The 16,750-nt window shown below is 38.4% G+C and overlaps 1 protein-coding gene across 1 annotated transcript; it reads right to left on the bottom strand.

Annotated features, from left to right (window-relative positions):
- Positions 1 to 9,825: 9,825 nt before the first annotated feature.
- Positions 9,826 to 16,750, bottom strand: LOC110746329 (putative ABC transporter C family member 15). The gene is made up of 11 exons (XM_021946543.2): positions 16,516 to 16,750; positions 15,380 to 16,329; positions 13,858 to 15,284; positions 13,664 to 13,750; positions 12,975 to 13,571; positions 12,691 to 12,855; positions 12,172 to 12,466; positions 11,557 to 12,077; positions 11,423 to 11,486; positions 11,075 to 11,314; positions 9,826 to 10,869 (listed from the first exon to the last, which is right to left on the bottom strand). The coding sequence occupies exons 2-11, from the start codon at positions 16,212 to 16,214 to the stop codon at positions 10,745 to 10,747; spliced, it is 4,356 nt and encodes a 1,451-aa protein (XP_021802235.2). The 5' UTR covers positions 16,215 to 16,329; positions 16,516 to 16,750; the 3' UTR covers positions 9,826 to 10,744.

The raw sequence follows: 16,750 nt of genomic DNA, 5'->3' as shown, positions 1-16,750 counted from the left end.
TCTTTTCCGTTTGTCGTCTTTGTTTTATTTTAGTTGGGAAGTGTGTTTTCTTTTTCTTTTTCTTTCTGCAACCTTACTCTTTTATTTCCGAAACAAAATAACGAAAATACAAAAACAACAAAATAAAATAAAAACAACAATAATGCAGTAGGAAATCATTTCTTCTCGGTGCTTGGTGTCTCGACCATTGGAGCTTTGAGTTTGGCCCTCTGGCTGTCCTCTTCCGGCTTTTTATTATTATTTAGTTTTGTAAAAACAAACTATCGAACCGTGATTAGCAACATAAAGAGCGGGATTTTAACATGGGTCATGATGTCTCGGTTCAGTGTAAGGGACCAACAGACAGGGCGAGACACGTGTCGACGCATAGAGGCGCCGCAGACTCCACAAGCAAAAATTACGGGCTCATGGAAAGGCACGAAGACTTTACTGAACGCGTTCATTCAGAAAAGACACGTCGTGATAAATGAGTTGGGTATGGTTGGAAGGCGAGAAGGTTGTGGGACTCAAGGAATGCTGGAGATTCAGAAAATGCTCAGATGCTGCAATGGCTAGGGTTTGTCAAAGACTAAGTCTATAAGAAAGGGTGAAAAAAAAACGCAAACTCAGAAACACACAAAAGAGAAAAGAAAGAAAGAAGAAAAGAGAGTGAGAAATCAAATGGCCTCTAACTACCCATTTTCGTTGGATCTCAACCTAGCTCCACCGACTCAGACACGAGGCCAAGCAGCGGCACCAGTATGGATGCCCTACTTTGCTTCCGCACGGGGGCCTGTGACAGTAACTGACTCAATACTCCTGGACAACGATGTTGCCATTGGAGTGGCTAGAAATTTAGTGACTCCTAAAGATATACGTGTTCTGGGGACAAGGGATGACAACCGGGTCGTGAGCGATGCCCTGGCACTGAGCGTGCAGAGTACGGCAACAGTCGCAAGTTTGGGTCATCGCCTACTTGCGAAGTCCCATGAGGTAGAGGTGCTGAAAGGTCAGTTGGCGGCGGAGCGAAGTATGGTTGAGGAGTGTCAGACTGCTATAAAAAGCTTGAAAAGGGAGAGGTCAAGGATAGTGGAGGTGAATCGACACCAGCTAGAAGTATTGCGGGACGAGAATAAAAACCTATCAAAAATGGTAGAGTTGTACTCTCGCGACATGCGAAAACAGCTGGAGGACCTAGACCGACCGGGTAAACGCAAACAAGCAGATCGCGAGAGTAGTTACGCTCAAGCTAAGATTGCGATCTTTGGGAGCTCAAGTGATGAGCCCCAAGAAGCTGTGCGTGAAGCCCCGGAAGAGGACAGCCAGAGGGCCAAACTCAAAGCTCCAATGGTTGAGACACCAAGCACTGAGAAGAAATGATTTCCTACTGCATTATTGTTGTTTTTATTTTATTTTGTTGTTTTTGTATTTTCGTTATTTTGTTTCGGCAATAAAAGAGTAAGGTTGCAGAAAGAAAAAGAAAAAGAAAAAGAAAACACACTTCCCAACTAAAATAAAACAAAGACGACAAACGGAAAAGAAAACACATTTCCCTAACTAAAATAAGACAAAGATGATAGCCGAAAGGGAAAGGCAAAAACACAAAGCACTAGAAAATGAAAGTAACGGGAAAAAACATTAAACACCAGAAAACACGGTGGAAAAAAAAAAAGAAAAGTAGAGTAAAGGTGCTCCCCCTTGAAGCGATTAGGTCGAGCATGCCCGGGAAATCCGAAATGGTGTTGGCTCTCTCTCATCAGCATATGTCTATTTAAACCACACCTCTGCAAGCGGATGATACCCAGCATTTCTTCCTGCAACTCAAGGAAAAACATCAAAAAATCCAGAAACAGAAAAAAAAATGGCATCCTCATGCACTCACCTTGATGATCTCAACCTTGAGCTCTCACTTGCACCACCGAATGCCCAGACAAGGGCTCCTCCAAACACTGTTTTTCCAAACTCTTCATATCATCACGGCACGGCCTCAAACTTTGCTGAGGCAATACCGAACTTTTCTGAGGCACTGCCGAACAGAGCAGTGCTGCTAGGAGGCATGATTAGCAGCAAGCTCACTCCGACAGATCATCTGCATGTGGCACAGAGGTCTGACAAGGCAGCGGTAGAGGAGTCCCACAATTTAACTGTGCTCCACGCGGTCTCCGCTACCAATTTGGGCATGCGCCTACTAGCGAGGACAAGGGAGTGTGCCGCGATGAGCGAGGAAATAGCTTCCTTGAAGGCTATGGTGGCGGACTTGCAGAAGCGGCTCTACTGTGCCAATCAGCACGTGGAAGCACTGCAAAGAAAAAATGAGGACCATGTGGAGCTGCTGCAGATTCTACAAGTGCGAGAAAATAGAGGCAAGCCATGATGATGAAGAAGATGAAGAATATTTCTTTTTTTTTGTTTTTTGTTTTTTTTTATTGTTTTTTTTTTTTATTTTGTTTTTGTTGTTTTGTTGTTTTTTTTTTTTTTTTTTATGCAATGTTTGAAATAAAAAATGTGTTTTAACACTCAGAAATAAACTAACCAACCAAACCACGTAAATAAAAACATAAACTAACTTTCTTTTTACCTTTTATAGACTTAGTCTGCTAAACCCTAGCCGCTGCGGTTCTGAGTTCTGTGCGGCCCTTACCGCTTATCTCTATATGTCGCCGCACCCGTTTCCCAACCCCCTTAATTGCATTTTCACCTTTCACCACCTTCTAGTGAAAAAGTCGTCCCGCTTCACCCAAGAAGCCAATAATTCTGGCTTGGGGGATGTGACTGCTGCCTCTGCACGCCGACACGTCCCTCACCCCTTTCACCCGTGACTCCCCAGGAACCAAGGCATCAGGGACCACGCTCTTCCCTTTCAGAAATCACACTCTTTGCACTCCCAATGCACATTTTTTTTTTAAATTAAAAAAAATAAAAATAAAAAATAAAAAATAAACGTCTGGGCTTCGGATTTTATTGTGGGTCGGGTTTTCACCGTTGTTTAGGTTTCAAGGTGGGTTAACTTTCTTTTGGGTTGGGCTTTTAATTGTTTGGGTTTTGGTTTGCGTAAGACTGTCTGTTTAGGGCTTTTTGTTTCGACTGTTTTACTGTTTCATTTCTTTTTATTTGTTTGTTTGTTTTGTAATTTTTTATTTTGTAATTATTTTATTTTATTTTATTTTTGTTTTTTGTTTTATTTATTTATTTATTTGCTTTAATACCTTCAATTGTTATGTTTGACATTGCTTGTGCCTAAATTTTAAACATTGAGGACAATGTTCATTTCTAGGTTTGGGGGTATTGGAGTTTAGCATGTAAATTTGGTTTTTCCTTAATTTATTTTTTTATTTTTTTATTTGCTTGTTTTTATTTTTATTTTATTTTGTTAAGTCTTACTTTGATTTTGATTTTGATTTTGATTTTGATTTTATTCACTTTCCGAACACATTTGATGAGATTGTGATAAATGTTTGCATGACTTAAATGAAAATTGAATTTTATTTATTATTTATTTTGTTTCCCTTGTAAATTTTTATTGTAAAAAAAAAATTAATTAATTAATTAATTTGGCATCGTTCTAGCATGACATGTTCGAAACCTTCTTTGCACTTGCCATTTGTTTCATAATTTTCCAATTAAAGGATTTGCATGACCCAAATAATTGTATCAAGCATAAATTAGACTTATATAACCATATAATGTGAGCTTTTGAGCCTTGTGCTTCATTTCATGAGTGTTATACACATACTCTTATTTTCTTGTCATCAAAGTTGTTGTTTGATCTCATTATTCATTGATTTGGTTGATCACTTAAAAGTCATTCATTCTTATGCAATTTGACTTCATGACATTTTAAGAAGTGATATTAAGGCCTTCTTTGGATCGTTTGTGCCTTTCAAGCTAACCTTATGCATGATTTTCCATTGTTTACCATTTTGAGCCTACATGTAAACCTTTTCTTTCATTTTACCAATTATATTTCCTCACCTTAGCCCGAAAAACAAATATTTACCTTTCTAAGGAATTCATGAGCTCTAATTCGGATGTGTTTTTCAGGCTAAGTTTGGGAAGGGATATTACATCCAAAAAAAAAAAAAAAAAAAAATCACACAATTGGTGAAAGAAAAGAGAAAGTTGTGATTAAGTGGCGGTTGTTTGAAAATTCATTTTTGGGCCTTCAAAATAATTTGGTGTTTGGAAAGGAGTTTGAATCAATGTAAATGAAGGTATAAGGAGTTTTGATCATGTAAAAGAAAAAAAAATCTAATCGTGATGATTCGAAGTCTTGTAAACAATTGTTTTATGCTCTTACATTGCGAGTTCCTTGGACTTTGTATTATCCATACCTTTCATTTCTTACTCACCTTACACCCTTGGCCCCATTACAACCTATACTAAAGACCTAAATTGATCTTAAATGTCATGTGGTTGAATTGCATCCATTTTTCTACTTTTAAGTGTTTGGCATCCTTCTTGAGATCATATTAATGCAAGTTCTTCATTTTCCTATTTTGAGTTAAGTCCCTTATGATTTAACTCTAATCTCATGTTTATAATTGAGTGTTGCATTGTAGCCCTCTTCTGAGTGATTCATTTGTGAGAGGACAACTTCGGTGAGATTTGAAGTAGCATTTGTGCTTGGTATGATTTTTGAAATTGTGTGAAAACTAAGATTGGGGAATTTGTTGCATTTGGCTATCACACTAATACACTTTGAACATGTTATGTTTTGAACTTTGCCGCCTTGTAAATAATGTCTAAAATTGAGCTTTTAAACTTTTGAGTCATGTGCATGAGTCATTTATCTTCATAAAATGTTCGGAAAGATTGTTTTGAGTTTTTATTTATTTATTTTTATTTTTATTTTTGTTTTGTTTTTGTAATTATTTTTGTTTTTGTTTTTTATTTTGCTTACGGACTAACAATCTTTTAAGTTTTCTAATTACCTTGTTTTACAGAGTCAGTAAAACGTTTGTGGGTATCGTATCTGTTAAACCCTCAGGAGACACAACTCCTCCTACTAGGGATGCCTAGAGGTTTAAAGGCTTGTTGCATATGCTCAATGCAATCGAGTTACCTACGAAAGTGGTCTAGTTAACTTCTTGTTTGTTTTTATCTTTGTTTTCCTTTTGTTTTGCTCGAGGACTAGCAAAATCTAGGTTTGGGGGTATTTGATCGGTTCATAATTGTATATCATTTTGTACCCTTCTAGCTTATGATTTGGTTATGTTTTTGAGTTAAACTTGTGCTTTTAATCCTTTTTGTGTTTATCTTTCAGTTCATTGAGCTTTAGGTAATAATGAGGGCTTTGGATAGTAAATGATGCAATCCATGCATGTTAGGGCCTAATTTGGATGAATGGATGAAGAGCTTAAAGACAAACTCAATTTTGGCTACAGTCCCCTGCCAGCCCAGTTTCGTAGGTCATATTGCAAGCTTTGTTTCAGCAACCTACATAGCTCGGATGAGGCCACATTCTTCATGAAAGTTGTTCCAATGGGTGTATACTATAACATATCCGAAATTCAGCCTCATTGGATAATTTTGGAGTCTGTTACCTAGCAAACACAGAGCCATGCTCAGGATGGATTTTATCAGCGCGCAAAATGAGTTAGCAATTTGTTTTGGCCTTAACTTCCTCCTCCGACCTTGGATTGACCCAAATGATATATGGCTGGAAAGAAGACATTCTGAACTTCAAGTTTGAGTGCTTAAAGTCTTAATTTGCTTAAGGGAAGCCCAATTCGTAAGCCCTTGAAGTTGCTGGTCATGCTGACCTCAGGATGAGCTATTATTTCTGGTTGGAAGCTTGGTCATGGTGACATGAAGATGAGCTAGGGCTGCTGGTGGGATTTATTAGTGAAGTGCATCAACCATTTCAGATTTTATAATGGAAGTGTTGTATGCATTAGTGAAGTGCATCAACCATTTCAGATTTTATAAAACAAAGTGTTGTATGCATTAGCCATACTTAATTCAGATTTTCAGCTTCCTTAGGCCTATATATAGTGAGGTTTCCCAAGCTTGTAAACACACCCCAAGGGGGGGAGCTCTCAAACACTTCTCTAGAGCTCCCTTCCCTTCTCTCCCTCAAATTCTCTTAGTTTCCTTTGTAGTTCTCAATTGTTGTAATAAGATCATTCTACTAAATTTTCTTCTCCAAATCTCTCAAACACTTCTCCCATCTCTAAAGTTCTCCAAACACTTCTCCTCCCTTCTCCAAATTTCCCAAACACATTTCCCTTCTCTTCCAAAAGTCTCCATGTCTCAAACACTTCACAAACACCTTTCTCTCCACTCCCTAAGTTCCCAAAGTCTCCAAGTTCACAAACATTCTCCATGTTCTCCAAACACTTTCTCAAACAACTCTCTACTTCTACTTTCTTCTCCAAAAAGCCTCCATGTCCTCAAACACTTTTCCCAAACACTTCTCCTTTCTTCCTCAAAGTTCTCTTAGTCTCTCTTTAATGTTTTCTTAGTTGTAATTTATTTTTCTTGTAATGTACATTCTTTCTTAAGTATTCAAGTTTGATAAGTTTCCAAGTTTCAATTATGGTTTTTGTTCTTATTCATTATGCTTATAAGTTAATATGCTAGTTTGAATGATTGATCACCATTTAGGCTTGCATGTTAGCTATCTTGGTTTGAATTAAGAGTAGACACCATGCTTTAATTCGAATTGAACTATGAATAGGAAGAGTATGTATGGACATTCGACAACAGGGATTAGATACATGCTTGGTTGTTTAAATTGTTCTTCTATGCTTAATGGGTTCCTAATGCTTAATTTTAGGTTAGACAACAAATGATCAAATTAGGGAATTATGAACACAAGGTTATGACCACACACTATGGCTTAATCATACTTTAGCTAGAACCAATCCATTAATCTAATTGAACTTGGGAACTTATCTACTTGAGTTAATTATTTTCTTTCTTTCTTGTTTTATTTATTTTCTTTCTTTTTTCGTTTCTGTTTTGTGTAGGGAAAATGAATTGGATCATTCAATCACCAATCCTCGTGGGATCGACCTCGCACTTACATATGCTATACTACCAAACGGCTCGTGCACTTGCGAGTATCACAAGTTGAGGATGCAACTGAATCCATTTTGGTGCAGCTGTATCTACACAACAGGTGTATACTCTTAATTCAAACCAAGATAGCTAACATGCAAGCCTTAATGGTGATCAATCATTCAAACTAGCATATTAACTTATAAGCATAATGAATAAGAACATGAACCATAATTGAAACTTGGAAACTAATTAAACTTGAGACTAAAGAAAAGAATTTACATAATGAAAAGTAAAGTGGAACTAAGAAAAACTTAAGGAAAATTTCAACACAAAAGATTTCATTACAACAATTGAAAACTAGAAAGAGAAACTAAGAGAATTTGAGGGAGAGAAGGGAAGGGAGCTCTAGAGAAGTGTTTGAGAGCTCCCCCCTTTGGGGTGTGTTTACAAGCTTGGGAAACCTCACTATATATAGGCCTAAGGAAGCTGAAAATCTGAATTAAGTATGGCTAATGCATACAACACTTCCATTATAAAATCTGAAATGGTTGATGCACTTCACTAATGCATACAACACTTCCATTATAAAATCTGAAATGGTTGATGCACTTCACTAATAAATCCCACCAGCAGCCCTAGCTCATCTTCATGTCACCATGACCAAGCTTCCAACCAGAAATAATAGCTCATCCTGAGGTCAGCATGACCAGCAACTTCAAGGGCTTACGAATTGGGCTTCCCTTAAGCAAATTAAGACTTTAAGCACTCAAACTTGAAGTTCAGAATGTCTTCTTTCCAGCCATATATCATTTGGGCCAATCCAAGGTCGGAGGAGGAAGTTAAGGCCAAAACAAATTGCTAACTCATTTTGCGCGCTGATAAAATCCATCCTGAGCATGGCTCTGTGTTTGCTAGGTAACAGACTCCATATTTATCCAATGGGGCTGAATTTTGGATATGTTATATTACACACCCATTGGAACAACTTTCATGAAGAATGTGGCCGCATCCGAGCTATGTAGGTTGCTGAAACAAAGCTTGCAATATAACCTACGAAACTGGGCTGGCAGGGGACTGTAGCCAAAATTGAGTTTGTCTTTAAGCTCTTCATCCATTCATCCAAATTAAGCCCTAACATGCATGGATTGCATCATTTACTATCCAAAGCCCTCATTATTACCTAAAGCTCAATGAACTGAAAGATAAACACAAAAAGAATTAAAAGCACAAGTTTAACTCAAAAACATAACCAAATCATAAGCTAGAAGGGTACAAAATGATATGTAAATATGCACCGATCAGGAGTCACATTCTGTAAATATACGCAAACGGGTTGTGCCACCATTGCCACCAACCTCAGTTGGGAACCTTGTGGGCTACTATGCTGCAATGGCGGAGGAGAGTGGGATTGAGTTCAAGGAATTAGTTTCTTGACTGCGGAAGGGATGGTTGAATTTAATGAAAACCATCCCAAGAGATTGAAAGGGGACAATGTGTTTGAAGCCATTTGTGAGTATTTTAAGGAGATAGGAAACATTATGAGTGGAGATGACATAAACTTCTTTATCTGTACAAGTGCATGCACCTTTGGAATGTATGAGATTGATTTTGGGTGGGGAAAGCCAATTTGGGTGAGCATACCTGGTGATATACTCAAGAATGTTGCTACTTTGATTGACACAAAGGAGGGTGATGGAGTAGATGCATGGGTAAGTTTAAGTGAGGAAGACATGGCATTATTTGAACGTGACCGGAACTTCTTGCTTTTACTTCTTTAAATCCAAGTGTATTTGGACCTGTAACGAGGAGATCTTCTCTTTAGTTTCTTAGGATTTATTTGGTGTTTTTGCTGGTTTTTCTCTTCTTCTTTTGGGATAAGAATTTTGTGTATTTATATAGTTTGAAATTGAATAAAATGCAACTCTGCAATGCCAAGGAACTCTACACTTGATGGTATAAGTTAGGGCCCTGTTTGGTAGGCTGGACTGGACTATATATTTTCAATTAAAATGGACATGGGTCTAGTCTGTTGTTTAGTGAGCTTAAAATGCATTACGGACTGGACATGGCTCTTGGACACCAATCCAGAATAACAAGGGACTCCAACCCATCGACAGACATGGGTTTACAATGAATCTGAGCGCCTCATCTCCCTCCGCCTCCTTCGCATCGTCTGTACTCTGTTATCTAGTGGTTTGCCTTCTTCTCTCTTCTATCCTCTCTCTCCTTTCTCCTCTCATCTCCTCTCTCTTACTGTTGTGATTTTTTGCATCGAATTTTCTGTTTTTTTTTTATATAAAAATTGATATTTATTATTATCTTGATATGAGATTGGGTAATGGTTAGATCTTGATATAAGTTTCAGTTTGGATTCGATGCCATGGGTTCTCTTTTCGGTTTGGTATTGTGAGATTTTTTATTTTTTCCTTGTCTCAAAAACTGGGAATTGTTATTACTCAGAGGCTACAATCAGCAACAATGGCAGCTCTTGTTATTGGGTGGTTCCATATTTCTTGTAAAAAATTGGGCCTCTTTCTTCAATCTCTGCCAAAAAGTTAAAAACTTTCATTTGGTTCCAGTTTGAAAAAGAAAAAACTCTACATGCATCAGAGATCCCTCTTGCATTCAATGTCTGATCCAGTCCATTGTTTGGTGCAAAAGTGAACTGCGCTGGACTTAAAATCCCAGCCAATCCAATCCAGTACTTACAAGTCAATCCTAACCTGTCCAGGCCAGCCTACCAAACAAGGCCTTAGTTTAAGCTCATGCCTCATACAAAACACTATTTTAAGAGATTTGCCAAAGATGCTTTACTTTTCAATGGAAAACGAAGACAGAGTATTAGCAATACCCTATGAATAATTATAAAACCTTGAAAATGCTACATTAGTAGGAATTTAAGACATTTCCCAAATTTAAACAATTCCATCGTGAATGCATAATGCATACGTACAAGTACAACCAGATCTGCTTTGGGTTTATTTTAGCCATCAACTTCTTCTCGCGCCAGCTTCAGGCATCCCTTTACAACCAGAGAAATGAATTACCACTTTGTTCTACAATCCCATAATTCTAGGACTTCAATCTTCATGAAACGAGCTCCATTAAATGGCTCTCAATTTTTACTGGAAATGGTACAGTAACATCAGCAGGTCTAATAGACATGTTTCCAAGTTTGTTGCCTTACTTCTGAAGTCGACACAGGTAGGGGTAGGAACTGATCTTGCACCATTAGAGACATTGAGACATCGGTTGGGCATGCACAAAAGAGTGGCCAGCAGTTACTCTGTTGTCTGAGCCATCCAAGAAGTAACTTCTTCAGGAGTTTCAACTTCTATCAGTTGTGCACCTTCACTGACCATGTGAGGACCTTTTTTTATAGCACTTTCTTTGATTTTGCAGAATCTCATCCTTCGCTCATAAACTTAAACATTTGGGATGTCACATGACAACTTGAACCAAGTGCAACATCATTCATAGCACCTATACTTCCACATCCTATATTCATGAACGTTATGCACCGCGGAAATGTCTACTCATAAATTCCCGAGCCTTTAGGCATCCATATATTTTATGTTCAACCAAGGCAAATCTTTTTTTTTCTGAATGGGCTGAAGCCATATCTGATCAAACAACATGGGATCATGCCCCTTGCATGGATCAGCATGATAACCTAAGGACATAGGACTGTGCAGAAAGAGTGTGAACTCTAAACAGTGATTGAAGTAATTGAGGTTCATGCACATTCTGTACCAAATATTTAAGAAGGATCTCTATAGCAGTTGCTCATGGAAGATCTCCTCAAGAATTCCGCCACCAATTTGGAGAATGCAGAGGAACTATCCTCAAGTAACCGAGTTGGAGAATCATACTCTAAAACCTTCCCTGTATTAATCAAAAGTTAATAAAATCAGTTCAATTCATGTCACCTAAGCAATTTTAAGTTTTTCAATTAACCGTAAATGTTATTTCAGATTTTTCTTTGCCACTAGATCAAGGTTTCAATATTAATACGCTTCAACTATACTATCTGCTAAAGTGTTCTATCCATTTTGGAATATATCTACAAAGCAGGTTATACTAACAATACCTTCACCAAGAACTAGAACCAGGTCATTGTCGATAACCGTAGGAATCCGGTGAGCCACAGTGATCACTGTGCATCCACTCGTTTCTTTCCTTATTGTCTCCTGAATTAGAATATCGGTTGCGGAATCAATAGAAGCTGTAGCCTCATCCAACACAAGAATTTTCCTTTTCTTTAAGAGCACTCTGGCGAGGCAAACAAGCTGCCTCTGTCCAACACTCCAGTTTTCTCCATCTTCAGCAACTGTTACAGTGTTTGAACGAATTAAACAAGTTGGTGAATGAGACAAAAAAATAATAACTGAACTTCTTTGGTTGCTTATATATTGAGTAGATTTTTCGATCTTCATACCAGGTGCATCAAGAAGCCTTTGGTCCTGCCTAACGATCTCTGCCAGTCGACATTGATTCAGAACCTGAGTTATTGAATCATATAAGTAACATTACCACAATATCATTCTTGTAAATAAGGACTTTGACCCTAACCTCCCAGAGTTCTTGATCAGAATGCTGTTGCAAAGGATCCAGATTGGTCCTCATGGTACCTTGAAATAAAATTGGGTCTTGTGGAATAATGCTCAACCTTGACCTTAAGTCCTGCAGGCCTATTTTAGAAATATCCACACCATCAATAAGAATCTGCCCTCCTGAGGGTTCCACAATCCTAAAGAGAGCTTGGATCAAAGTGGACTTTCCACTCCCTGTCCTGCCCACAACTCCTATTTTCTTCCCTCCAGGGAAGGTGCAAGTGATCCCTTTGAGAACAGTCGGGAGAGCTGGATTATATTGCACATGAATGTTTTCAAGTTCAATTTTTCCAGCCACTGGCCATTCAGGAACTGGTCTACAGTCTTCAATCACTAGTGGTGCTTCACTTGGTATATGTGTGAACTGAAGAATTCTCTCAACTGATATCATTTTGTTTTCTACATTACACATATTCCATATCACCCAAGCCTGCAGGACATTTAGGTTTAAACCATAGGTAGCAGCCAATCCTGCCAAACCTGAGACCAAAGCAACATAGACAGTTAACTTTTAAAGCTTATGGTGATCATAATCATATTACCTCATATTTCATCGGGGATTGGAGGGGCTTACTAGGATCGATAGCAGACCTAGGCAGGCTGACCAAGATGATAAGAAGAAGGAAGAAAACAAGGTTGAACAGAAAATTGGTCCGAACAGACAGCCATTCCATCGTGGCATAATTGTGAAAGGCAACGCGGGAATAATCATCAATCAGGTCCATTGTTTTCATCAAAAAACGGTCTCCTTGATTGAAACAACGAAGTGTTCCTGCACCTGTGATTGATTCTGAAAAGTGATGTAGAATTGGAGCCTTTCGAATTCCAACCATCCTGGCAAGCTCTCTGGCTGTGGTAATGTAGTAAGCCTGCAAAAAATATAAAACAAGATAAATACCTGTGCACCAAAGTACTTAAATATGCGCTCGAAGAAACATTAACTTTCTCATTTTGAAAAAAACAATAACCCATAATATTCTTTACAATGCGTGATGCATGTAGGGAAATATGGTTTAGATTTCCTTGTAGGTAGATGGAGTTTGGTTACAATCAAAAACATGGAAAAATAAATTCGAAATGGGGTTTTTCTTACTTGATACCACATGGAGAGTGCAAGAACGCCAAGGAAAAGAATGAAGACTTGCCAGGCCACTTGAGACATAAGGATGATGATGCTTATTAGCTGGATGAGGGCAAATGCCAATCCAGCTAATCTATATGGAATATCCATGTCTACTGTGCTTTGATCCGTAGAACACTGTAACCATTGTAATTTTTTCAGAAAGAAAAATAAGAGTTAGCTAGTAGAACTTGACATATACTTCACAGAGTTAAAATTTATTAAACTTTCAAACAGGAAAGAAATTTAGAACTGACCCTATTGAGGATTCGACTAGAAGGCGTGGAGTCGAAAAATGAAATTGGTGCTCGGAAAACTGAAGTAATCATTCCAAGGAAGAGACGCTGAGCAGTCTGAATAGCAATAGTTGACAGAAAAAGTGCCCTTCCCAAAATGAAGATGGAACTCCCAGCAGATAACAGACCAAATACCCACATCAACCGCTCTTTGCTGACCTTGTGTTCTTTCTCTGTTGCCCAAGCCATCCAGTAATTACTCCCCATTTGTAGTCCCTGGAAGAAGACTTGACAGAGAAGGATGACCGGAACAAGAGCACCTCTATAAGCAGAAGTGACAAAGGTTGAGTAAACACGCCATTTCACTCGACCAGTTTCTGCCTCTTCTTCATGACCTTGTCCTGAAAGCTTCCCATTGTTGATGGCCTCTTTTTCTTCTAAAACCTCCATTAGATTAACTTGATGAGGTCTTCTATTAAAGGAATCATCTTGTCGGCATGTGTTAACTTGGTCAAATGATTTTTTATGCGCCGACATTTGTCTGACAAGTTCACCATTGGGATCCGCAATCAAATCCTCATATTTTCCAGACTCAGCAATTTGACCATCTTTAATTACCTATTGACAATAGAATTGGACTGGAGAAATAAGAGACTTGACAAAACACGTTAGTATATGAGTAGAGCAGCAAAAGAAATCCAACAACTTACCAAGACAAGGTCAGCTGCTTCTAAAAATTCTAATTGGTGGGTAGCATAGATGACAGCCTTCATGGACAAGTGTTGCAAGAGACATTTCTGCAAAACATTCCAATTTTTTATTAAATCCATTTTAAGACATGAACACAAATATAGAAGTACATGAACACAATTTCTGATTAAAATGATAAGAAATTTTTGCTTGCCTTAAACAAGTGTGTTCCTGTATGTGCATCCACAGCACTGAAAGGATCGTCCAAAATGTAAACATCTGAATCACTATAGACAGCTCTAGCCAGTTGAATTCTTTGCTTTTCTCCACCACTTAGGTTCATCCCTCTCTCCCCCACTACAGTCAAATCACCATCTGCCCACGTATTGACATCATGATCCAAAGCACAAATTTCCAAAACATACTCATAACAGCCCTTATTCATTTCCTTGCCAAACAACACATTCTCCCTTATTGTTCCAGTTTGAATCCAAGCACTTTGTGGAACATAAGCTTTTGTTCCATAAACCTTTGCTCCTTCCCCAGAAATTTTGGGAATCTCACCAAGTATACTAAGTAGTAGGCTTGACTTGCCAGAACCAACAGAGCCACAAACTGCAACCTTGGATCCTTTCATTATCTCTATCTTCTCTGTAACTTTGATTGTAGGTTTCTTTAAGTCTTGCTCGGTTGTTTTCCATGCATACTCTCCTGCGTCAAGAACAACCATGACATCGGATACTTTTGAAGTGTGGCAAGGAATCAGCTTCATTTGATCTTCTTTGACAAATTCTTGGATACGATCAATAGATACCTTTGTCTGAGTAATCATGGAAATGAGCTCTGGCAGGTTGTAGATAGGCTCTTGTAGAATTCTAAACGTAGCTAAAGCAGACAATACCGTACCTACTGTTAAGGGTGTATTTAGTACTATGCATACACCAAAAGTGGTAACTGAAACTAGAGTTGGTGAAGCCCAGAATAGAAAAGCCACTGCTGAGCATGTATAAAGGTATCTCTTCAGCCAATGCCTCTCTGTTTCCCTGAGTTGAAGCAGCTTCTTCAAGAATGTGGGCTCCCATGAGTGCAACTTTAAAACTCTCATGCTCTTCAGAATCTCTGATGTTACTTTGATTCTTGAATCTTTCGCTTCCATGATCTTGGAGTGAAGCCGCTCTTGCATATTGGCCAAAGGTGTGTTGCATACCATGATCAAAACTGTGGAAAGAAGAGCAGCAGCAGAGGGCGCCGCACCAAGATTCCTGTAAAGGATAGCCAGTGCCAAAAATACTTGAAGCGGGAGCAACCAAATACCATTAATGTACCAGCAAAAGTCTCCAATTCTTTCTACATCCACATTGATTAAATTAATAATTTTTCCATTGCTTGGACCAGAATACTTTATGGAAATAGATTTCTTGTAAATCAACACTGTGAGAGCTGCTCGTACTCGTACACCAATGAGATGAGCACCAAAATACCACTGCCTCTGACTCAATGATTCCAATGTCTTAGCAATGAAGAATATGAACGCAAGAATCAACCCATGGTGGATGCTTGAATTGTCATTCTTTTCAAGTAAATAATTTACAAAATTTGTAATTAGGAAGGGACCTATATATGATGCAGCCGTATTGGCTCCTACAAAAAAAATTGAATAAAGGCATATAAAAACATGCACGACAAAAATGAAAATGAAAGGGAAAAGGAAATGTGATTCAATAACAAAGAGTTACCTGCAAAAACAGCATTTATGGCTAATGATCTTCGTATAGCCCGCATTATGGATTTTGGCAATGAAGAGTCTTCCATTTTCTGTTTCATCAGTGACTCATCAAGCACATAGGAAGCATTTTCTGCTCTTTCTGAGGGAGGAACATGCGGTATATGAGGTAGTTCCAGTTTCTGGATTCGACCCCTTTTGAAAAGTGGGTTCAGCCATTGAAATGTAGCCTTGCTCCAAATTCCGGCTTTCGTGTAAGTATCAGTGTTTTGGGGGGGAGTTTCATCTTCCTTCTCAAGTAATGGGTGCTTAAGGTCATTTTTTTCCTGGGCAGCATATCTAAAGGCATTGAAGCAAAGTAGTACTGACAGAGGAAAGGAAGCAAATTCGACTATGTTAGCCTTGGGAAGAATATCTGGCAAATCTAAGGATCTGAAGTGAGAAATGAGGTAAAGGCACAGAGAAAGTGAGTAAAAACTGCAGGAAAAGATCCACCAAATAATGAGGACCCAAGGCCACCTATTTTGCTCACTGTGAATTGTGTTCTTGGAGTAGACTGTAACTAGTGTGGCTAAAACCCAAGTCATGCCAGAGAAGATTGATTTACAACTTATAATTCCACCACCAACCCAATACTCATAAATGACAAAACCAAGGTAAAAAGTTGAGATTAAGGCATTTGCAAGAACGGTAAGCAAAGCAAAAACTTTACATCCTCTGTCTGCTCTATATATCAAACATGTACGATTGCTACCACCACCTCTTCTTCGTCTCATAATATCCAGCAAAACCCACGTCAATAAACCTATGAAAAACGCTACACTAACAATCTCCAGCGATATATCCATGGAGAGCAGCTATAAATTCTAAAACTTTCAGAGTCAAATTAGTTCTGGACCAATCTAGACCCGAAAGATGTCCAAAACAAACTACGTACAGAGAGAGTTGAATCAATGACGAGACCTGCATATAAAAATGGGATAAGAACAATGGCACCCCAATTCAGATAAGCACTGAAAAAGTTAAACCCAACCCAATTGCCGTTGTAATATCGCAGCAGCAGCAAACAAGAATTTGGGAATATATATATAAATTGAGAAAAAACAAAATAACTAGTTAGGATCAGGGTCTGTTTATGAAGAAGCAAACCTGTGAATGTATGAAGGACGCACGTGGCTCTTCGGTGCGGGGTGGTGACAAGAAAGTATCAAATGTAGGTGAATGATTCAATCATACGCCTAGTGGCTCTGTCTGTGCACTGTGCACAGTCCTTTGGATTCTTATAAAGAAGAAGAACCAGCACTGAGGAACGTAGGCGTGCCCAAGTCGGAATCTTTACGTTGCTATTTATAATTGGAATAATATACCTAACATTCCCCTCATT

The sequence above is a fragment of the Prunus avium genome, chromosome 1 (genome assembly GCF_965620075.1).
Source record: "Prunus avium chromosome 1, drPruAviu1.hap1.1, whole genome shotgun sequence".
NCBI lineage: Eukaryota > Viridiplantae > Streptophyta > Magnoliopsida > Rosales > Rosaceae > Prunus > Prunus avium.
This window is presented reverse-complemented; position numbering and strand designations above follow the sequence as displayed.